This window comes from Pelmatolapia mariae, linkage group LG17 (genome assembly GCF_036321145.2).
Source record: "Pelmatolapia mariae isolate MD_Pm_ZW linkage group LG17, Pm_UMD_F_2, whole genome shotgun sequence".
Classification (NCBI taxonomy): domain Eukaryota; kingdom Metazoa; phylum Chordata; class Actinopteri; order Cichliformes; family Cichlidae; genus Pelmatolapia; species Pelmatolapia mariae.
The window spans coordinates 30,241,789-30,263,727 of NC_086242.1; the positions used below are offsets into that span (position 1 = coordinate 30,241,789).

The following is a 21,939-nucleotide window of genomic DNA, read 5'->3' on the forward strand; positions in this document are numbered from 1 at the left end:
ATACAAACACCACCATGTAGGACTGTTAGTAGGTTTAGACAATTATTAGGGAGGAACGCTGGTTTGAGCGTGGAGTCAAGGAGGCTATTTACGTGAAAAGGGAAAGACCATCTCTGAATCGAGGAGGGGGCCTAAGGGTACATCTGTCACCATCTTACAATGCTGTGATTGCAGCCATTCCCCAGCTCTCTGTGAATGGTACTCATGGCCATTGATCAGTGGTCTTTGATCAGTGGGTTTTGGTCAGTGGTTGTTGATCAATGGTCATGAGAATTTGCATAATTATGATTAAGGAACTGACCTCACAGCCCATTGTTCTTTCAGTGGGCTGGTTTCAGTCGTTATGCAAATGTACTGTTTATAAGATTGGGGAAGACTGCAGTCAGCTGAGACTGAAGAAGTCACTTGGATGAGTGACGAAACGTTTCTCCCACAAAACGCTACGTCCAGATGAACAGAATCTACTTTTGGAGATTTAGACAATTCTGCTTCGCTGGAATCACTTTTAAAAGAATTGACATTCTTTTCTGACTGAGCATTAAAAGACTCGACATTAATTACATCTCCATTACAGCAACGAGAAACTGAATGCCTATCAATAATAAATATTTAAAGAAAAAGTTTGCTTAGTTTGAAAATGTAGTGAGAAAATGTCTTATTACTTTGAATCTGATTTGGTTTCATATTTATAATGTAAACCTCAGTAAAACAGATTTTCTTTTTCAAAACAGAGAAATGTAGAGTCCTTAAAGCACCATCAGGTCTAACAATCACCACAAATGTAATAGACGATCAAATAAGAAAAGGACAACATGTAACATTTGCTTGTGAAGACAGTACGTACATCGTCAAAGGGAATGCAACGCTTGAATGTTTGGAAAATGGACACTGGAGCAATCCTCTTCCCACATGTGAAGGTACAACACTTGTCCTCTTGTGATCTTACTGTTTATCAGTACAAAGGATGGAAAAAGATTGCTATTGCTGTTTTTGGTATTTCTTGGGGTGTCGTGTGAATGAGTGTAAGTTACACCCACTTTAAACCCAAAATTAACAATTAACAGGATTTCAACCCTTAGCTTTGAGGCAAAAACACATTTCAGATTATCAATAAAATGTCCTCTGCCTGATCTGCTCTTCTGCTAATTAGTTTGTGTGAACATTGTTTCTAGCTAATTCTTTGTCACAGATGGCCACAGTGTTAAGGTAAAGTAGAGTGATGCACAGGGTGTATGACAAATATTTCACTTGAAATGAAAAATGATGCATGACAGCAGATCAGAGTGAAAATGTGATTATTGTGACAAAATACTATCTAATGTTGTTTTTTCCTCTTTTATTGCCCACATTTTTTAGCTGCCAAGGATTAGGACTCCACCACCAATTTCACATGGACGGGCCAAACCAGCGACTAGATACACATACAGACACAATAAAAAGGTTGAATATGTGTGTGACACAGACTGCAACATGGAGGGTGGGCCGTTCAAAACATGTGTCGATGGTGATTGGATTGGAGACATGAGATGCCGCCGTGAGTTACATTTCCCTTTTGCTACACAGAAAGTTTTTAAATCTGTTCTAAATAAACAAACAGCCAGTGGAGGGACGCTGGAACCAGTTTGAGAAGTTTATTAAATCTGTCAAGTTGGTTAAGTGTGACGTTGAAAAGTTGTTTTCACTAACACAGACAGTAGCTCAATAACACTTTGCAGTAATTTATTTGCAAAAAATGTTTGGAATCATGTATGATTTTTGTTCCACTTCTCACGTGTACAACACTTTGTGTTGGTCTTTCACGTGGAATTCCAATAAAATTGATTCATGTTTGTGGCTGTAATGTGACAAAATGTGGGAAAGTTCAAGGGGGCTGAATACTTTTGCAAGCCACTGTATATATGTTTATATATAAATATATATGGTGGCCCCTAGAGACAAAGCACATACAAACTCCAAAACACATTTCTAGCGTTAACTGAACTTCCAAAACAGAGCTACCTAGATGACTTAAATTACACAATTGAAAGCATATGTGTATTGTTTGTGTATCTATACACAAGCACTCACATATATTCAAATAATTTTAAAAAAAATGTTCATTTACCTGTTCCTACCACACACCATATCCGGTCGTTGGTACTTCCTGGCTTGTGTAGCCACTAGGTAACAAAAGCTCAACACTGCGCCTAGCATCCTGGAGCACTTCTGTTGTGTTTTGTACGTGTTTTGGAGTTTGTACGTGCTTCGTCTCTAGGGGCCACCGTAAATATACTTTTATTTATTCACTCCACATAAAATGTAATAAATAAATCATATAATACAAAAACCAAGTATTCACATTTCAACTTTTAACTATTTAAATTTTCAGCTTTTTCCTTTTAAACAAATTTAAAGTGAAACAACACAAAACACTGCAAACCACAACACAATTAAATATAAATTAAAATATGAAAACAAAAAGAAGATGCGCATTCTCTGTCATATGGGCCTGCATGAATAAACTTTCTGAATCCTTTATCGATTACTATACCTTTCTAATGTGACGTTGTTGTCCCTGGCTCTCTTTCTCTCTTTTTCCCTCTGGCTCTGTTCCTGTGCTACTGCGAGTGTAAATACCGCCCCTCCCCCTCTTCCCAGCGCAAGCACAAGGCTCGCATGCGGAGTGAAGCGAAAAAAAAGAGTTGGCTCTAAGAGCCGTTTCATTCACGACCGACACATCACTAGACCCGACGACATAAACATGCTTTTAAGCATCGCTTTATTGCACACACTATTTACACTTTTCTCACAGTTGCTGTGCACACTTGACTGCACCACCAACAACAACATGCAGGTGCGTACGCCTACCCTGCACCGGCGCTGCCGACCACACCCGGCCCCTAATTGCTGCTCGATTGCAGCTGCCTGGTCTTCCAGGTTTTTTTATTAGCAATTTATCAAACTTGGTGCTGGTGGTGTGTGTGTGTGTGTGTGTGTGTGTGTGTGTGTGTGTGTGTGTGTGTGTGTGTGTGTGTGAGTGAGTGAGTGAGTGAGTGAGTGAAAGACAGAGAGGGAGAAAGAGGGAGACAGATTTTGTGTTACAAGCTTTTGTAACACTTCATGTTACCACTTCATGTTATTATGGACACACAGTGTGAGCACTCAAGTCGCATCAGAGCATCGGGCCATATAGTGTGAGACTATGTACCTACGAACCTCTAACCCTGCGATTAAGTTGTACAGTTTGAGCAGGACTTAATAACGCGACTGAAAAAATCGCACAGTGTATGCCCAGCCCTAAAACACACTGTGAGAGTAGCATGTACTCTGTTCATTTTGTGTTAGACAATAAAGTGAAATGCATGGACATGGTGTCCATTTACCACGCTAGGGATGCTGTTAATTTTAGCATGACCACACCATGAGGTATGCATTGACGTCTGGAGATCAATTGTACCAGTAATCAACGTGATCTCTAGTCTAGTCTGTCTGGTTTGTTCATGTAACTGAACACCCACAGAAATTCTTCACCCAACCAACCAACATGTTTGTAGGTAGATCTGGATAAACCAGGTGTAAGTGCAGCCACTTGACCATCACCAATGTGATGACAGAACCAGGCTATGGCACTTGGCCACAGGTGGTATTAGTGACTGAACTCCATTTCAGACTGCTCCAGCTGCTATGTGATACGACAGTAGATCTGCTACAAACTGAAGATCATATGCAAGTTTTGAAAATTAGTTTATGACTATTCTTAACTTAGTGTTAAAACAAAAAAATTCTAACTTAACTCAAAATTCAAAAACACATGACAAACCAACTAGCACACCTGAGTCACTCACTTTCTTAAATCCACTCACTCTCCAAGCTCTACTCAATCACACTGGCTCTCTTAATTACTAATCACTGTGTAACTGTAACTTGACTCGACTCCATTTGAGTACACACATAGTAAACTGCATGCTTTAGTTGTGAGGCGAAAACGCAGAAATTGAAGTGATAAAATGTGGGAGGAACAGACAAGATTCTCCAGATTGTTTGCTATTGCGGTCTTGTGAACACCATCAACATGGTGACATTTATTTGTTTGCTGTTTTCGCGGTCACCTCGTGTATGAGGCGTCTCGTGTATGAGGAGATCACCAGGTAAACTTGTGACATTTTAAAATAATTTGTGTTCAAGAGCAATAAGATTGACGGAGTGTGTTGAAGGTAACCTCACAGATGTCGCAGATGAAATATTTAGTGTTTATTTGCTGGTTTCTCTGTAGCGGCTCCTTAAATGCAAGTCTATCACAAATCTGTTTGACCATCACCAGTTAATTAGCGATGCCAGTTAATCTGGAACACCGGTTGCTCTACTGCACAGTGTGAAGAGAGAAAGACAGTACACGTAGTCAGTTTAGACCTTACAACCACACCCATGTTTTCTTTTACCTGAAATTCAGTGAAACTGTGGACAGTCCTGTGCTACAATTAGACAAGGGCTGTTTGCTTATCATGAGGGTTCAAAACTTTTTTGTCCCAATCCGGCTAAAAACTTGTGGCTGCATCTTACTTGTGCTGGCTGTGTTTGTCCTAATCTTAATGGTATATGTCACGGACATTCTGGAGGTAAGGATTTGTTTTTTATGTATTTATATAAGACAAGACATGGGAATGGGACACATACATATGCAAATTAAGATGAGTGTATGTGTGTTATTCAGCTGTGTCTACGTTCCCAGGTCAGTGCAGTGAGAAAGTTGCTATTTTTAAAGGAGTGAGAAGATAGAAAAACAATAAGAAAAAGACAGCAACCCCACTACATACTCTTTCATCTTTCAGACATAAGTTTCCTTTCATTGTGTGCTTGAATAAATTGTAAACAAAAAAAGTAAAGTAAATAAAACTATGAAGAGCTCAAACTATGCTTCCTGTTAGCAAAAGACAAAGACAAAAATTACAGTGCAGAGTTTGTATTTCAGAGGTTGAGAAGTTTTTAGTTTTAGCTGATTTTTTTTGCAGGATTTTCAATAAACTGTTCATTATGTGGGATGCACAGTAGTACTACTACTGTCAAAACATCAGTGCCAACATTAGTCCCCTCTCAGGATGAATTTTTCATTATACATTGTCAACAACGTTTATCTGATGCATTTTTGTTCACTGCCAGACTCCCACAAGTTTCAAGTTTCACAATAAAGTGAACAACACCAAAATCATCCATCCACCCACCATTTCCAATGTTACTCCACCTGCTGGCATGTGGTACAACTTCTGCAAGCTAAAACCACTCTCCCCTAAGGAAGCCTTTGAAGAAGACCTCTTGCTACAGTCCATTGCTTGGCCTGACACTCCACCTTTACAATCTCTTTCCCTGAGAAAGTCCAGTGACCCAGCCCACAGCACCTTCACCATTCTCGGAAGGATGGGAGGAGGACAGTGGCAAATAGGGGATAAGATGGAGGTTATTATTAAAATGTATGATTTCCAGGGTCGTCCAAAGAACTGTGGGGGAGACGTCATAGTCGCTCGCCTACACAACCCAACTCTTGGTGCAGGTGTAGCAGGGAAAGTAGTGGATCATCTCAATGGCTCCTACTCTGCCGTATTCTCTTTACTCTGGGAAGGAAGTGCAGAGGTTGAGGTAATACTAAATTTCATCACGTTAAATGCGATTGTAACTGTGGTAGATTTGTGATTTTTTTTCAAATTCCCATCTTTTTTTCAAAATTAAACAAATGAAGGTATACATTTCTTCATCTACATAGTATAAAATGATGCATTCTTCTGTCTCTGAGTAATGCTGTGCTGAAAAACACATTAGACTAGAACACGCGTTTTTTCTTTGTCTCCCCTTTTTCGTCTTCGAGCTGCTTCCTTTAGGGATTGGCACAGCAAATCATCTTCTTCCTTCTCACCCTATTCCTTGCATCCTCCTATCACAAATCACCTCCTCAACTCAAGATTTTGTTAAAGTTGTCTACCTGTAATGGCACTTCATAAATTATTTGCATTAAATCCCTCTCTCGTCTACTCTCGTCTACTATTTCATCCAGTTTACCCCAGAAATTCCTTTCTCTTCTGACATCCAACTTGTTGGGCAACATTCAACATCACCCGTTTGATTTAAAACTTTAAACTCCTAATCCTACTGGACAAACTCTTCATCTCCACATAGGGCTGGGTGTCTCCTAAGAAATGATTAAATAAAACCTTGCTTTCATATGAAATATTTTGTTTGAGTCTGCTTTTGGGTCCACCTCTTTGCTTTCTTGCCATCTCGGCCTTTTGTGACCATGCTACTCCTCTTTTCAACAATGTCGTTTTCTTCATCCTTGGGCTATATCTGTTGGGCTGTCATCATCTGTAATGCTGTCACTTGAGTTTTCCTCAAAATTTTCTGTTGCCATTTCATCTTTTATCTCACTTTCGCTTCTAATGTGCTCACGTGTTGGCATGCACAGCTGTTGTAGCACAAGCATTAGCACATATGCTGCTGCTGGCTGCTCACACTGCATGCGTCACCTAACATTACATAGCTGTTAGTCTATTTCTGCTACATGACTGGTTTGATGTGGCAGTATTCTCATTGGCATTGTGTTTGTCAAAGCATAGATGAAATTAGTTTGGTTGACTTTATATTACTCATGTCACCTATTCATGTCAAAAAGTTATTTTGCAATAATTATTTTTATTGCTTTGTCGCCCAGCCCCACCTTCACAAAACTAATCCTATTTAGTAATTCAGTAATTCTACATTTTGGTGTGAGAGTTTGAAGCTACCTACAGTGCTCCTAGGGTTGTGTCTCTTCCACCTGGTCTCTTGCAGATGCAGTAAATATACCTAATGCCTATATTTTTAGGAACTTTTTTGTATTAGTATTGTATTTGTATTTTTGCACCTTGAGAACTGTTAGCTGTAAAGTTTTGCATGCCTCAACATGCAGTATGTCCTTATAATTTTGATGACACTGGAGTGAAACAAAAACCCTATCTCTAGCAGATGAATGGTATCTGAAAGTCATGTAATTAAGAAATAGGAAAAAATCAAGAAAGACCCGACAGATCTAATGAAGTATCAAATCTGTCAAGGCTAAGTCTCAGGCCTTGATTCAAACTGCAGTCAACAAAGACTTGAAATATCTGTACAAAGAATTAACACTGATCCAAACTGCAAAGCAAAAACAGAAAACAAGAGGAGCATAGAAGGATAGAAGTTAAACTGGTCAGACCAGGACTTCCACTTTGCTGTACGTTGCCATTTGGTTCAGCCCCGTTTCTGTCTGGCTATGCTATTGTCTTGGTCGGCAGGTGACAAGTCAAACCCACTATTATCATTTTTACTGAATGTTCATCTACTATATATGATTCACTCCAACATTTCATCCTCAAAATCTCAAAGTAGACTTTGTTGGTCTTTACTGCTACTACCTCAAATGAACCAGAAAAATTGTATGTCCACCTTGATAAAAATTTATCTGAACTGACAAACTGAATCTCTTTCCTACCAGGTAATACTGGTTCACCCCAGTGAGGCAGTCACAGTGCTGGGCAGACTCACCAGAGAACAGCCGGATAGAGTTTTTTTCGAAAGCCAGTTCCGCTCAGGGAGGGTCAGTGAAACTACAACCTGTAATGTATGTTTGCGTCCATCCCGGCAGCCTGTGTGCAACTACACTGAGCTGCATACAGGTCAGCAGTGGTTCTGCTACAAGCCAAAGAAGCTCAGTTGTGATGCCAGGATCAGTCACTCCAAGGGGGGATTTACACAAAACATCACCGTCATGGAGAACAAGCTGTTTCAAAGGTATGCATTATCTATTTTGTATGTCTGTAGTGAGAGGTTGAGGGAGTTATAAACAGTAGTAATATCTGCAATATAGTAATAATAGTATAATAATAATAGTAATATCTGTGTACCTGGATTCTTCTAAAATAAAAATCCGTCAATATTTTTAAGCTACTTTACAGAGTAATAGACAATAAGCAATTCTTCACTGATACTCTTGGTAGTGGCCACCCAGCAAATGTTAACCCAAAAGAGAAATATTGGCCTCTTTAGCTGCTCATTCATTGTGTTCACCATCTGTCAGTCAGCCAATAAATTTCTTAAGCGACCACATTAAATAGATTTTGATAGTCACTGGTGTTTAGCCAGGGCGCTCTTTGATTAAAACTGTTCCCTACTCTTTTTAATAAAAAACTCTGATGAGTTATCCAAGTGAACTGAAGCTGTAATTCAATAAAATTTTAACGATGAAATTTGTCATAAAAAAAAAGAGGTCTTTCTTCTCAAATTTAGACACTACAAAAATACTACTAACTATTTTCATTTTTTATTTGTTTTTAATTAAAAGTTTAAATGCATTAAAATTGTAACATCATGGAAGACAAATTTAAACAATCATATGATGAAATTAGCATATCAAAGCATTGTTTAAGCTAAAGACTTAAAAACAAAATCACCACGACCTCATCATTGTCACAGCCAGGATAGCCGGTGTGTTTCCAGAGTGGACCCAAAAGAACCCAAAAGCAGAAGACTAACATATAACAAAACACGTGCCGTTTATTTGGCTAAAAAGGAAATAAAGCCACAAAACAAAGGCAAGGGGAACTGGGGCAAAACTAAACTAGAAACTAAACTGGGAACAGCTAAGACTAACTATGAAAACTATGAAATGAGAACATGAACACGAATCTGAGCAGGAGCATAAAAAAACAAGACTTGAGGCAGAGAAAACATGAACCTGAACAGAAATATGAAAAAACCTAAGACCTGACCTGACCTGACCTGACCTGACATGACATGACATGACATGACATGACATGAAGCAATAAAAAAAAGAGGACCTGACACTGAACAGAGGGAGACAGAGGACTTAAATACACAGGAGGGTAATGAGGGAAGTGGAAACACCTGGGGAAACACAGCTGACACAAACAAACATGACACCACTGCGGAAGCAAAACTAAACACACTGAACATGGAAACAAGACTTAATAAAAAAGGAAACATGGAGAGACATGAACTGGGACACTCAAGCTTAACACAAGAGCCAGAGAGAGGGAGCGAGAGAATGAGGGGGACACAGAGGAGAGAGACACAAGGGGAACCTGCATAGACGAGGACATAACACATGACAAACAGAAAAAACCTCATAAACAAGGAGACATAGATGAAACATAAACTAGACTAAAACACAACTAAATCCTAACTAATAATAACAACACAAGAACTTAACATATTTCCAGTACAACATAAGACATCAAAAAATACAAAATAAACTCAAAACACTAGGCACAAACCCCGCACTCTGACAATCATAATATGCAGCTTATCCTTACAACCATGATTAGGGCCATAATTTATTGGAAAAAAAAACTATTTTAATAGCTTTTCCTGCATATACCATCACAGTTGATATTAAATCAAATATTCAATATTAAATTGAAATACAAACCTTTAGCTATAATTAAGGAGTACTACAAAAAGTTTGCAGTAGGGTCATTCAAAATAATTTTTGTCATGATTTTGCAGTTACTGGACCCAAGTATCACCAATAAAAAGTTTACAAGAGCTGTTTAAAGAATCAATAGAAGTAACAACAGGAAGGTGAACAATCAAGCAAGAACTGGCACAACAAGTGAGACAAGTGAGTTCAGGAACAGTCTGCAGGGATTGGACATTTGCAAAGGTGTGGCGACATTCAACTCTGAGAACTAACTTGTTAGATTGGGCAAGGAGGTGTGTAAATGACTTACACCCATGAAGGGTGACAGATTCCAGGAGTAGAAGATGAATATGGCAGGCTGTGACCTTCAGAGTCCTTAATGAAATATTGGTAAATTTTCCAGGAAGCAAGCAGCATCTAGGCTGGGAACTAGGAAGCAGACAAGAAAAAAAATACAGAGAAAAATACTGTCAAGATGGAGACAACAATCAACTAGAGACTCACTGGTACAGTTAGTCCTTAAATGCCAAGTCTTGACAAGACAATATACTGCAGGTGTGTGCACACCGGAAAGGGTAGCTCTGTCTGTTGGTGAAGACACATAAAACCCTCCTCTCCACTTAAGAGCAAAGAGAGAGAAAGCAAAAGACGCAGAACTTTTATTTATAGTCCCCAATTTTCAGAGGCTCAAAATTAATCGGACAAATGATCAACAAGCAGGTCCATACCAAGGTCAGACGTGTTCCCTTAATATTTCACTGCAAATGAAAAAGATTTAATATCTAAAGTTAATTCTAATTTTTGAATTAGTAGATTTCTGTGCAGCTTTAGATATGAGACCTAAAGAGATGTCTATGCAAGTAAGGTGAATTGGGAGTAGCCAGTCTGGTACATTCTTAAAAAGAATGAATGCACTCTCCAACTTAGTGGACAGTGGACAGGGCTATACCCTCTCCTCAGATTTAGTAAAATGCTGTAAGACTGATCAGACAGTTCTTCACAATACAAACGGATCTAGAATGTGAATTACAGTGCATAGTCTTACAATTCAAAACAATATTCATGGAAAAATTGTTTCAATAATTATAACTACATTGTATGCTAACTTTGCACCATGCTTGGATTCCAACTTAGTATGCCTAATATGCCTTTTGTGATTCCATTAAGCTATAATGTTGCTTCAGAGTTCCTATGCCAAAGTGTTTGAAAATACATTTTACTACCAGTAAACTTACCAGTAAAGGAGACTGAAATTTATCATTATTATTAAAATATATATATATCATTTGTGCTTTATCTCAGTGGTGTCAACTTAAAAGTCTCCATCCAAGCTTCAGGACTTGCTAACATCACTGTATTGCAGCAAAAGAAAGGTAAAGTCCAATTTTTACCAGCATTATAAATTACTCAATAAATAAATTGAAAGTGAATTTTCTGTTGGCTGTTAATGATATACAAACATTTGTAAATCATTTCTATCTTGTTTAGATAGTGTAGATAGATGTGGCCATTTTTCATGGTTCCTGGCTTTCAGACACAGATTTGGGGGGTTTTCTTTAGCTTTGCATTTTGTGGCTATCCATGTGTCTTGGTCCTGGGTCTCTGACTCAGCATTTTCTGTGTTTAGTCTTTGTATTCTTGTTCATGTTTGCATTCGCAGTGTGAGTTTCATTATTCCAGGTTTTGGTACTCATTGTAGTCAAATTTGCATTCTCAGGTCTCCTTAGATTTGTTCTCCGGTTTTTAGTTTGCTTATAATTACTGTTGTTTCTGTTGTTTTATGTTCCTCATGCAGACACATGTAACAGATGGATTTAGCTTCTGGTTCGGAAAAATTCAGTTCTATTCAATTTTATTTATGCAGTGCCAAAGGCACTTTATATTCTAAGGCTAAGACCCTACAATAATAGAGAAAACCCAAACAATGGGACAACCCCCTATACAGTGGCTTACAAAAGTATTCGTCTTTTCCACATTTTGTCACATTACAGCCATAAACATGAATCAATTTTATTGGAATTCCACGTGAAAGACCAATACAAAGTGGTGTACACGTGAGAAGTGGAACGAAAATCATACATGATTCCAAACATTTTTTACAAATAAATAACTGAAAAGTGGGGTGTGCGTAATTATTCAGCCCCCTGAGTCAATACTTTGTAGAACCACCTTTTGCTGCAATTACAGCTGCCAGTCTTTTAGGGTATGTCTCTACCAGCTTTGCACATCTAGAGACTGAAATCCTTGCCCATTCTTCTTTGCAAAACAGCTCCACAACTGCCCTATGACGGCCTCAGAGGTTGTCTAAGAGAATATTGGGAGCAACAACACCATGAAGTCCAAAGAACACACCAGACAGGTCAGGGATAAAGTTATTGAGAATTTTAAAGCAGGCTTAGGCTACAAAAAGATTTCCCAAGCCTTGAACATCCCACGGAGCACTGTTCAAGCGATCATTCAGAAATGGAAGGAGTATGGCACAACTGTAAACCTACCAAGACAAGGCCGTCCACCTAAACTCACAGGCCGAACAAGGAGAGCGCTGATCAGAAATGCAGCCAAGAGGCCCATGGTGACTCTGGATGAGCTGCAGAGATCTACAGCTCAGGTGGGGGAATCTGTCCATAGGACAACTATTAGTCATGCACTGCACAAAGTTGGCCTTTCTGGAAGAGTGGCAAGAAGAAAGCCATTGTTAACAGAAAACCATAAGAAGTCCCGTTTGCAGTTCGCCACAAGCCATGTGGGGGACACAGCAAACATGTGGAAGAAGGTGCTCTGGTCAGATGAGACCAAAATGGAACTTTTTGACCAAAATGCAAAACGCTATGTGTGGCGGAAAACTAACACTGCACATCACTCTGAACACACCATCCCCGCTGTCAAATATGGTGGTGGCAGCATCATGCTCTGGGGGTGCTTCTCTTCAGCAGGGACAGGGAAGCTGGTCAGAGTTGATGGGAAGATGGATGGAGCCAAATGCAGGGCAATCTTGGAAGAAAACCTCTTGGAGTCTGCAAAAGACTTGAGACTGGGGCGGAGGTTCACCTTCCAGCAGGACAACGACCCTAAACATAAAGCCAGGGTAACAATGGAATGGTTTCAAACAAAACATATCCATGTGTTAGAATGGCCCAGTCAAAGTCCAGATCTAAATCCAAACGAGAATCTGTGGCAAGATCTGAAAACTGCTGTTCACAAACGCTGTCCATCTAATCTGACTGAGCTGGAGCTGTTTTGCAAAGAAGAATGGGCAAGGATTTCAGTCTCTAGATGTGCAAAGCTGGTAGAGACATACCCTACAAGACTGGCAGCTGTAATTGCAGCAAAAGGTGGTTCAACAAAGTATTGACTCAGGGGGCTGAATAATTACGCACACCCCACTTTGCAGTTATTTATTTGTAAAAAATGTTTGGAATCATGTATGATTTTTGTTCCACTTCTCACGTGTACACCACTTTGTATTGGTCTTTCATGTGGAATTCCAATAAAATTGATTCATATTTGTGGCTGTAATGTGACAAAATGTGGAAAAGTTCAAGGGGGGCGAATACTTTTGCAAGCTACTGTATGAGCAAGCACACAGTAGGAAGGAAACGCTTTCTTTTAAAAGTTAGAAACCAGAATTAGGGTTAGGGAGGGGCAGCAAAAGGCACACTGGAGAGCCACAGATTACTAATAACTAATGATTAAATGCAGAGTGGTGTAAAAGTTAACAGAGGTGAGTAAAGATGAAATGATTAGTCCATAATGGGACACCCGCAGCAGCCTAGGCCTATTCCAGCATAATTAAAGGAAGGTTCAGGGTCACTTGTTCCAGCCTAACTGTAAACTTTATCAAAAAGGAATGTTTTAAGCCTAATCTTAAAAGTATGATGAATTGGGGAAATACCTGAAACCTGCATTCTTTCTAGGGGACAGCAAGTCCTATAAGTGCACAAGAAAGATGAATCATTTGCACAAAAGTCTATGGGGAAAATCAATATCCTCATTTAATAATGCTCCATTGTGTATATAGATTCCTGAGAGTATTGTCTTGATGCATGCTCAATCATCCAGGTAAGTAAATCCCCAAAAGTATATTCTGTTCATCTGGACGTAGTGTTTTCAGTGGGAGAAACGTTTCGTCACTCATCCAAGTGACTTCTTCAGTCTCAGCTGACTGCAGGATTCCCCAATCCCCCCCCCCCCCCCCCCCCCCCCGTTCTCTGCGGCCTGCTGGAGCGGGGGGGGCTAGGAGGAGGAGTTGGCCGTCCGACTGGGGTCTAGAATGTGGGGCCTCCCTGCTGCTGCGGAGTCGGGGCGATCTGCTTGTCCCCACCGCAAGGAAAAGGGTAACACCACCTGGGTCTGGGTGCAGTTTCCCCCTCCAGGGGCAAGGGTACCTAGACCCGGTTCTTAGAGTACGCTTGGGAAGTGTGATTGTGTGTACAGCGTCTCTTTATGTCTGTCTCCACGTTGGTTGAGTGTGGAGTAATTGCTTATGAGAGCATGAGGGTGGGAATGGATGTTTGTATCTGTGTGTGCCTGTATGTCTGTGTCTATATGTCAGGTTGGGTATCAGACGCTACCTCTCTGGGGACATCTCAGGTCCTCCAAGGTTTGGAGGCCTATCTCCCCCCACCACTTCCCCTGCCGGTGGCAGACGCCCTCAGACATCGGTGCGTTGGTGGTTCTTTGTGTCCGGGGGTGGGCGCCCAGGTACACACCAGCTCACTCCTTGGCGGCTGCTTATCGGGGCCTGGAGCCTGGGGCTCGCTCGGGCCACTTCGGGGATGGGGTGCCCTCGGCCTCTCAGCCCGGGGCTCGGTCACTCAGGCACAGCTGGCTGCCGGCGGAGCTCACGGGCACGTTACTGCAACCCCCCCTGGCTTCTGCTCCGCGGCTGCTGAGTGACCCCTCATCTGGGACTCTCCTCAGCTCTTTCTGGGACAGTGGCGCGGCTGCCCCTCTGTTGGTCTTCCTTGGTCTCTTGTGTTCTGGGGGCCTCTGGATGTCTGGAGTTTTGATCTCCTCCATACCTGCTTCATGCCCTGGAGGACGGGGCAGTGGCCCCCCACACCCTCTAGCAGATCATTACACGAAGGAACCTTTTAAAAAAAACAAGCGCGCTCATGCTCACAGGTGTACACACAGGTGATCACACACACAAACTACACCCTTTTTGGCTCCTACCTCAAAGCACACTGTGCACTGTCGATCTCACGTGCTGCACAATAATGTTTAATATTTAGTATTTACTGTCATATTCCCATATATCATTGTGATGTTGTTTATTCTATTACTCTCGTTTTCTTCTGCTTGCTTTCTTTTTTCTTTCTCAACAGGTGATCCAGGTGATCGATATATGTATTTTTTGTCTGCTTATTCTGTTGTTTTTTGTTTTTTGCCCTTTTTCCCCGTCCCTCTTCTCAGTTTTTTTCTTTCCCTCTTTCTTTCTCCCCTTTCTTTCCACCAGTCAAGTCTGTCCCGTATTCAGCAAGTGAAAATAAAATAAACAATAAAAGGTGAATCAAATGGACCATTACGGCAAGGCTGGGATGGTCCATTTGGTAAAGTAAATCCGTTGGGCATCTTTCTTCGCCTTTAGACAATAATTCTAATGGCAAAAGAACCAAACGGGACAGGTTAAAAAAAAAAAAAAGGATTCCCCAATCTTATAACAGAACATTTGCATAATGATACTAGATCCACTGAAGGAACAATGTTTTGGGACGTCAGTTCCTTCATCATAATTATGCAAATTCTCATGACCATTGATCAACAACCATTGTCCAAAGACCACTGATCAGTGGCCATGAGTATCATTCAAAGAGACTTGGGGAATGAGGTATATTTCCATACCTAATTCACTTACCTCACCTAAGATGAACAGCTTCAAAGAGGCTAGGATACAGTAAGTTAACCATGCAGATAGGTTTTCATATGTGCTCTGCCAGAATATCTAAATAGACACACAAGACCATATAGCATGCATTTGAGTATCTTTGTGTATCAAATCTTCTGAAAGATCTCGCTTCCTCTTTGCGCCTGAGAGAGAAGTCAAATCTTCAGTTTTTACCAATTACTTATGCATTATTGAGGACAAATTTTGTGGTACATAATTTTTAAATTTATCTTACCCATGGAGGTACCGTGTTCACCAGTTCTTTTTGTTTGAAGGATTTAAGTTTGGCAAGAATTATTCTAGGTCTGTGTCGTCTTGTCACTTCCCTCCCAGATGGTGGACACAATAGAGTGAACAGTGAATTCCATTGTTTTATTATAATAGGATGCCACCTGTGCAACATATCAAATTGTGAAATTTCCTTACTACAAAATATTCCACAGTGAGCTGTTAATGGTATTATAACAAAAGTTGAAGTGACTGACTTCCATGGTTGAGAAGCTGCATCCAAGCCTTACATCACTAAACAAGTGCAATTCAATGTGTGGGATGGATTGGTGTAAAGGGATGGAGTGGTGTGTGTTTGGTGTGTGTATATACAGTATGTTGATTTTTCTTTTTTTTCTTTTTTTTTTTACCTTTCAGGTCAGATCTCAAGGCAGCCAGAGGTGAGTCTGGAATCTGGTCCCTCTGGCTATTACTACCAGGGTGTGTGGCGAGCTTTAGGTGGCACCACAGTTTGGCAGTTTAACACTTCCTCAGCCATTACTCAGTGTCTGAGAGGAAAGGTGATTAAAATGTACGGAGACTCCACCATCAGGCAGTGGTTTGAATACTTTAATGGAGCACTATCAGGTAGATACATGCAAAACCTTTCTTGCACCAATTTGATTTTCTGTACTTTACTTATTCCTTCTGTAATACTTTCAGGTCTCAAGGAGTTTAACCTACATAGCCCTAAGCAAATTGGACCTTTTATTGCCCTGGACTACCCAAATAACATCTTCCTGACGTACCGTTGCCATGGTCCTCCTATCCGGTTTATGAATGTCCCTATCAGCGAGCTCCATTATATTGCCAATGAGCTAGACAATGTGATTGGAGGCAGCAACACCGTTGTAGTTATTGGCATTTGGTCACACTTCAGCACTTTCCCCATTGAAGTCTACATCCGACGGCTGCAGAGCATCCGCAGGGCAGTGGTGCGCCTGTTGTCCAGGGCTCCAGAAACAGTGGTTGTCATTAGGACTGCAAATCCCAAAGCTTTGAACCTCTATGAGACACTTACTAATAGTGACTGGTACTCACTGCAGAGGGACAAGGTGCTCAGGGCCATGTTCAAAGGATTGAATGTCCATCTGGTGGATGCCTGGGAGATGGTTGTGGCCTACAACCTGCCACACAGCCTCCACCCACAACCTCCCATTATCAAGAACATGATTAATGTTCTCTTGTCCTATATATGCCCTCAAAAGGGTGGCTAGATTTATTTTTTAACAGACCAGCCACGTATGAGATGGACTGCATTTTAAAAATCTTTTTAACAGGAATTTGGGGTGGGAAAAAGAACCAAAGCATGATGGGGTACAACTATCGAGAGTGGGGTTGGTACATAAAATTCACCAAGCATAAGCAAATTCCATAATGAAGTAATCTACAAAATACTGATTGGTTACAGTTACACGATATGATATTTAATGTCACATGTCCAGCTGCTTATTTCTGAGAAATAAAGTGCTCACTGCTGCTTTGGCTCCAAAAAAGGTTTTTCAGTACATCTTTTATTTTGCAGCCGTTGTTACAATTTAGTTTGGGAGAAGAATAATGATCAAGATTGAGAAATATATTCATAATCTAAGGTTAGATGGTATAAAAGTACAGACCAGTCAACTTTTAGTTGTTACAGGCTTTTTTCTCTTGTGTGAACTGTTTTGTGCAACTAAGTCACACTACATCTACAGGAACCTGCAAAGCCATGGAGGTTCACCTCTGGTTCACTGGAGAGGTGACAGTGATCTGTTGGAGAGCTAATACTCAATCTGCTTTCCAATTCTGCCAAACCAATACGCAAAATGGAGGACAGGTGCAAGGAGGAGCATTGAAGCCCATGTTCCGCCCATGGTCAGATGCCACTGTCCACCACCAGAGTTTTGAAGAAATAAAAACACAAAAGAGAACAGAAAACACTGTGACCATGACATGGGGAAGAAGACACAGCTGAAATTACACATATTCAATTAACAAATACATTGAAACAGGCAGATGCAGCAACAAGAACTTTACAGAATGCATGGATACATTTACATGTATAACAATCAAGAAATACAAAGAGTGAACACTGAAGAAACAATGTAAATAATATAGTTGGGACTACATTTACTTTGTAGTTTTCATGAGGCACTATAAAGCAGAGGTCACCAACCATTTTTGCGCCACGGACTGGTTTATGTCCGACAATATGTTCACGGGCTGGCCTTCAAGGTGTCGTGGATGAATAACAAAATAAAACCAGTACTGTTACCAAAAAAAAAAGAACATTTATTCATAACACACGGGAAAAGAACCAGGGAAACAGAGTTAACGATAAAAACGAAAAAAAAAACTTTGAAAACCATATATTTCATACCCGAGCCTCAACTCTCGCGGTCTGGTACCAAATGACTCACAGAACAAACAAGCAAGCAATAAACACGCAATTTGTCCAATCTCTGCAACTGTCCGTGTGGTCAACAACAGACACACATAATGCCCCTATCGTGGACTAAACCAATCAGAGATAGTCAGGGGCGGGACCGCTCTGATTGGCCGTGGTCCAGTTGAAAGTGCAGGTGGAAGAGAGAGGTGAGTAGCTTGAATAAAGCGATATCGATTCATTAAATCCTGAATCGACTTTTAAATATAACTGTGTTTTGCCAGAAACGCCAGATTCTCAGATTAAAGCTCACAAAACTATTTCAACAACCACCAAACAGCAAATGAGAGCAGGTACACGGATTCCACACAAAGACGTAAACACAGAGCGGACCCGACGCATCAGAATCAGCTTTGTCTTTCTCGGCTTTCTCACCCGACGGCCCGAACACGGACACGCTGTCGGAGCTCACCGATTCTGATGCGTCGGGTCTGTTCTGTGTTTACGTCTTTTTGCGCTAGATTCTGAGCTGCAGGTTTTGTCTCTCTCCAACCAAAATTCACCGAGCCAGCAGCAAAAGAAGCAGCAAACTACGCTTCACATTTGATAAATGTCGTCATGAATTCCCTCTGAATTTTGCTGTTTTGCCTCCACCACGATAAAAATCACACTTCATGCACAGCTCTCTCTCTCTCTCTGTACTTCAAGAACAGTTTCCCGTCTCAAATCTGTTTTCTTCATTATTCATTGGCTTATTACCCACCAGTCTACCGTTGTTTACAGCGCTGTCAGCCACTGTTTTTTTCTTTTCTTTTCTTTTTTTTTTTTACTTAAATTACCTCGGACAAGAAAGCCTAATTTCTGCTGTTCAATACTGAAGAAATTTAAACTTTTTAAAATTATGTAAAATTGCAGAATATTGCAGAGGTGTTTTATTCTCAGTTACTTTCACACAAAGGCATTTGCTGTGATGTTCACAATTCTGATGAAGTCTCACATGTATCAGTACTGATAAATGATCAGAATTATAATATTTCTGACTGTCTGAGTCAAAATTGAATCGAATCAGGACTTTGAGAACCGGAATCAAATGGATTATAGAAATCAGTGATGATACCCAGCCCTAGTGAGTAGCCTAGGCCCGACAGAAGTGGATGTAGCTGTGGGTAATAAGAAAAGATGAAAAGAACTATTGGTAACTTTTTTGTTAAGTTAAGGCCTGATCCATCTGAAATTCATAGGCAGTGCTCTGACACGGTGCCATCAGTCTTTGAACGCTGAAAAAGTACAGTGTATCCAGAAAACACAATATATGCTGCAATAAATGCACTGCCCAAGTGTCTCCTCTCCCCACTGCCTTCCAGCAGCAGCAAACAGGTCGTCAGGAGGCCAAGATGATGATTAAGTTTAACATTTTCTACAATATTGCCAAAGAGTGCCAAAGCACTTTAAGCACAAGATTGTTAGTTAATCATTTACAAATGAATATTGTCTGTATGGACTGCAATTTACCCCCTAAAAAAGTGCACGTGTAAAACTGCGGTGTTAAGCGATGCAGTTGAAAAATGTGAGTGCTCCTAACTTTTGTGCCGGTGCGCCTAAGTTAGGCACATGGTGCAACCGTGGCAAAAAGTTAGTCTAGAGCCCTGAGCACTGTAATTTTATTATTATCATTGGATTTGTGTTTTGCCGTATGGACTGTCTATCAGTTGAAATAAACAGCTCATGTTTTGTTTGCTGCACAGTAGAAAGGATGGCTCTTTCCAACTTCTTTCAGATCTGTCGCTATCATCAAATATAAAATGACCTTATTTTTTTCCTAAAATGGTACATTTTTTCAGTTTATGACATTTGCAAATAATTTCAGTATGTTTTCATTTATCTTTTGTACTGCATCTCAACATTTTTGATATTGGGGTGGTAAATACAAAAGAGAAGTATGTTTGTTAATGCCTACTGAGTTCACTAGTTTGTTGGAGGCGTAGACCCGGGTAAACCCATCCATTAAGACGGCAGTCGTTGAAAGTTCAGTCTCACTTGTGGCTGAGGTTTTTGCTGTTTTGGTAAGAATCTAAAGCTACAGTCTGAAGTCTAATAGTAGTGACAGTCATGAATGAAATAGATGAACATGATCCAAATTTCATTCAAACATCTCATATAAAGACAATCAAAAACCACACGAAATGGAGGATTGCCAAAGTCAGCAGGATTCCCTGCTAGTCACCTAATAACAGACATTACACAGTCTATTCAGTAGTATTAAGGATATTTAAGCCTAGTCCAAAGATAGTTGAAGAATGTTATCTATGAATTTCACATACTAATAACACAAGAATGTATTCTGACTTCTCTTTGATAATATCTAAATGTAATATCTGTCTTTCTGATAGCTATAACAGGATGTCCAACAATGAGCTTTGACCGCAGACTTAAAGTTTGGCCACACGGTGACAAACTTTACTTCACGTGTGAGGATGGTTACAAACCTCTCAGCAAAGGCTGGTGGGGTGAAGCCACATGTGTGGACGGTGTTTGGTCTGGAGTTGAACGCTGTATTGGTAATTAAAGTTTCTAATTAAAGTATCTTCTGTTATTAGCATGAAGCAAACACAGTGACTTGTTCAATACCAATGTCAAGATGGGGAGTATAAGATGTTTAGGTAGAAAAATATATTGGAATCTGTTTTAAACATTTTTTAACATTTAAGTTTTATCTGCAGTTATGTTCAAGAAAATTGGTGTGAAAATATTTTCTGTAATATCTTACAATAAGTGCATTGATACAGAGTTTCTTCCACTGCTTATTCTGATCACATTTTTAAATGGAGAAATGGATTTCATCCATTGGTAATTTTTTGCCTGATTGTTTGTAATCATATCCACTTTAGAGGAACAAAAGTGTGGAGAGGCTCCTGTGATTCCTAATGGGGAAGTGATACTAGGGAGTACTGAACGACAAGGACAATCCCAAGAAATGATATACATTAGTTGCAATGAAGGATACTCTGCTAAGATTGAGGAAATAACTTGTCATGACGGACGATGGGATTTAAATGGATCACTTGATGATATTTGTAGATGTGAGTCACCTCAAGCATTATTTTGATGCATGTTTTTATGAAAACATTACAGAGTGTAAATTAATAGTGTACATGCCGTCATGTCTTACAGCTAATCATGATAACTGCAGCCCTCCGCCCAAAGTTGAGAATGCTGTTATTACAACTCCTTATCAGAAGGAATACTCCTCTGGCTCTGAAGTAACTTATCAGTGCTTTGACAATTACATTACGGAAGGGAAAGCTATGATTAACTGCATAGCTGGGGAATGGAAGGAGCTCGCCATTAAGTGTTTACATACGTACATGACATAAATAAATAAAAACAGTGGGGCAAATACATTACATCATCAAAAAAAAACTGTAAGAACTGGGATTTAATTTCAGTTCCATTGCATCAATGAGAAACTGGAAATGACTAAAAAGCAGTGAGTGTTTAGAAGCTAGGTGTTGGGAGTATCCTGTACTAATTTTACTAAAGATTATTTTTAATTTTATTTATTACAGTTACACAGACTGAAATCTTTTACCACATGATTATGTGCATGCTGTGAAAATGTCTCAGGGACACTGGCACCCTTCCAGCTCACAAACACAGACACACACAACATTTTATACTATTAGTAATATATTATTTAAAATTGTATTATTAAATTCCAGTGCATAAAATAATCTAGGCAAGCCTTTTAGTCTTTTAATACTATTACAGTTTGCAAGTAACATGTTCTACCACATCATTGAGTTGTGTGTTGTATCCACACAGTGTTTTGTAGCAGGACAGAACAGTGAGTTGTGAGTTTCTGGATTTTGAATTTAAAATCATGTGTAAATCATATTTTCAGGCTGGCCCCAACAAAAATCATCTAGTTCCATCACTGGCAAGAATGGATACAAATACTGAATTTGTGAAACTGTTCACTTTCAAATGAACTCACTTATT

At 40.0% G+C, this 21,939-nt stretch overlaps 1 protein-coding gene across 1 annotated transcript; it reads left to right on the plus strand.

Annotated features, from left to right (window-relative positions):
- Window positions 1–4,568: 4,568 nt before the first annotated feature.
- On the plus strand, window positions 4,569–16,792 carry LOC134646692 (NXPE family member 3-like). Its single transcript, XM_063500551.1, has 6 exons — window positions 4,569–4,595; window positions 5,137–5,610; window positions 7,478–7,773; window positions 10,724–10,794; window positions 15,954–16,163; window positions 16,239–16,792. Exons 1-6 carry the CDS (start codon window positions 4,569–4,571, stop codon window positions 16,790–16,792), a joined length of 1,632 nt encoding a protein of 543 aa, XP_063356621.1.
- The last annotated feature ends 5,147 nt before the right edge of the window (window positions 16,793–21,939 follow it).

What these genes read in the sequence shown, in the direction of transcription:
- LOC134646692 (XM_063500551.1), top strand. Translation starts at nt 4,569, where the DNA reads ATGGTATATGTCACGGACATTCTGGAG. An exon ending in ATGTCACGGACATTCTGGAG is followed by an intron (nt 4,596 to 5,136) that starts GTAAGGATTTGT and finishes GTTCACTGCCAG; the next exon opens with ACTCCCACAAGTTTCAAGTT. An exon ending in CTTTAATGGAGCACTATCAG is followed by an intron (nt 16,164 to 16,238) that starts GTAGATACATGC and finishes TAATACTTTCAG; the next exon opens with GTCTCAAGGAGTTTAACCTA.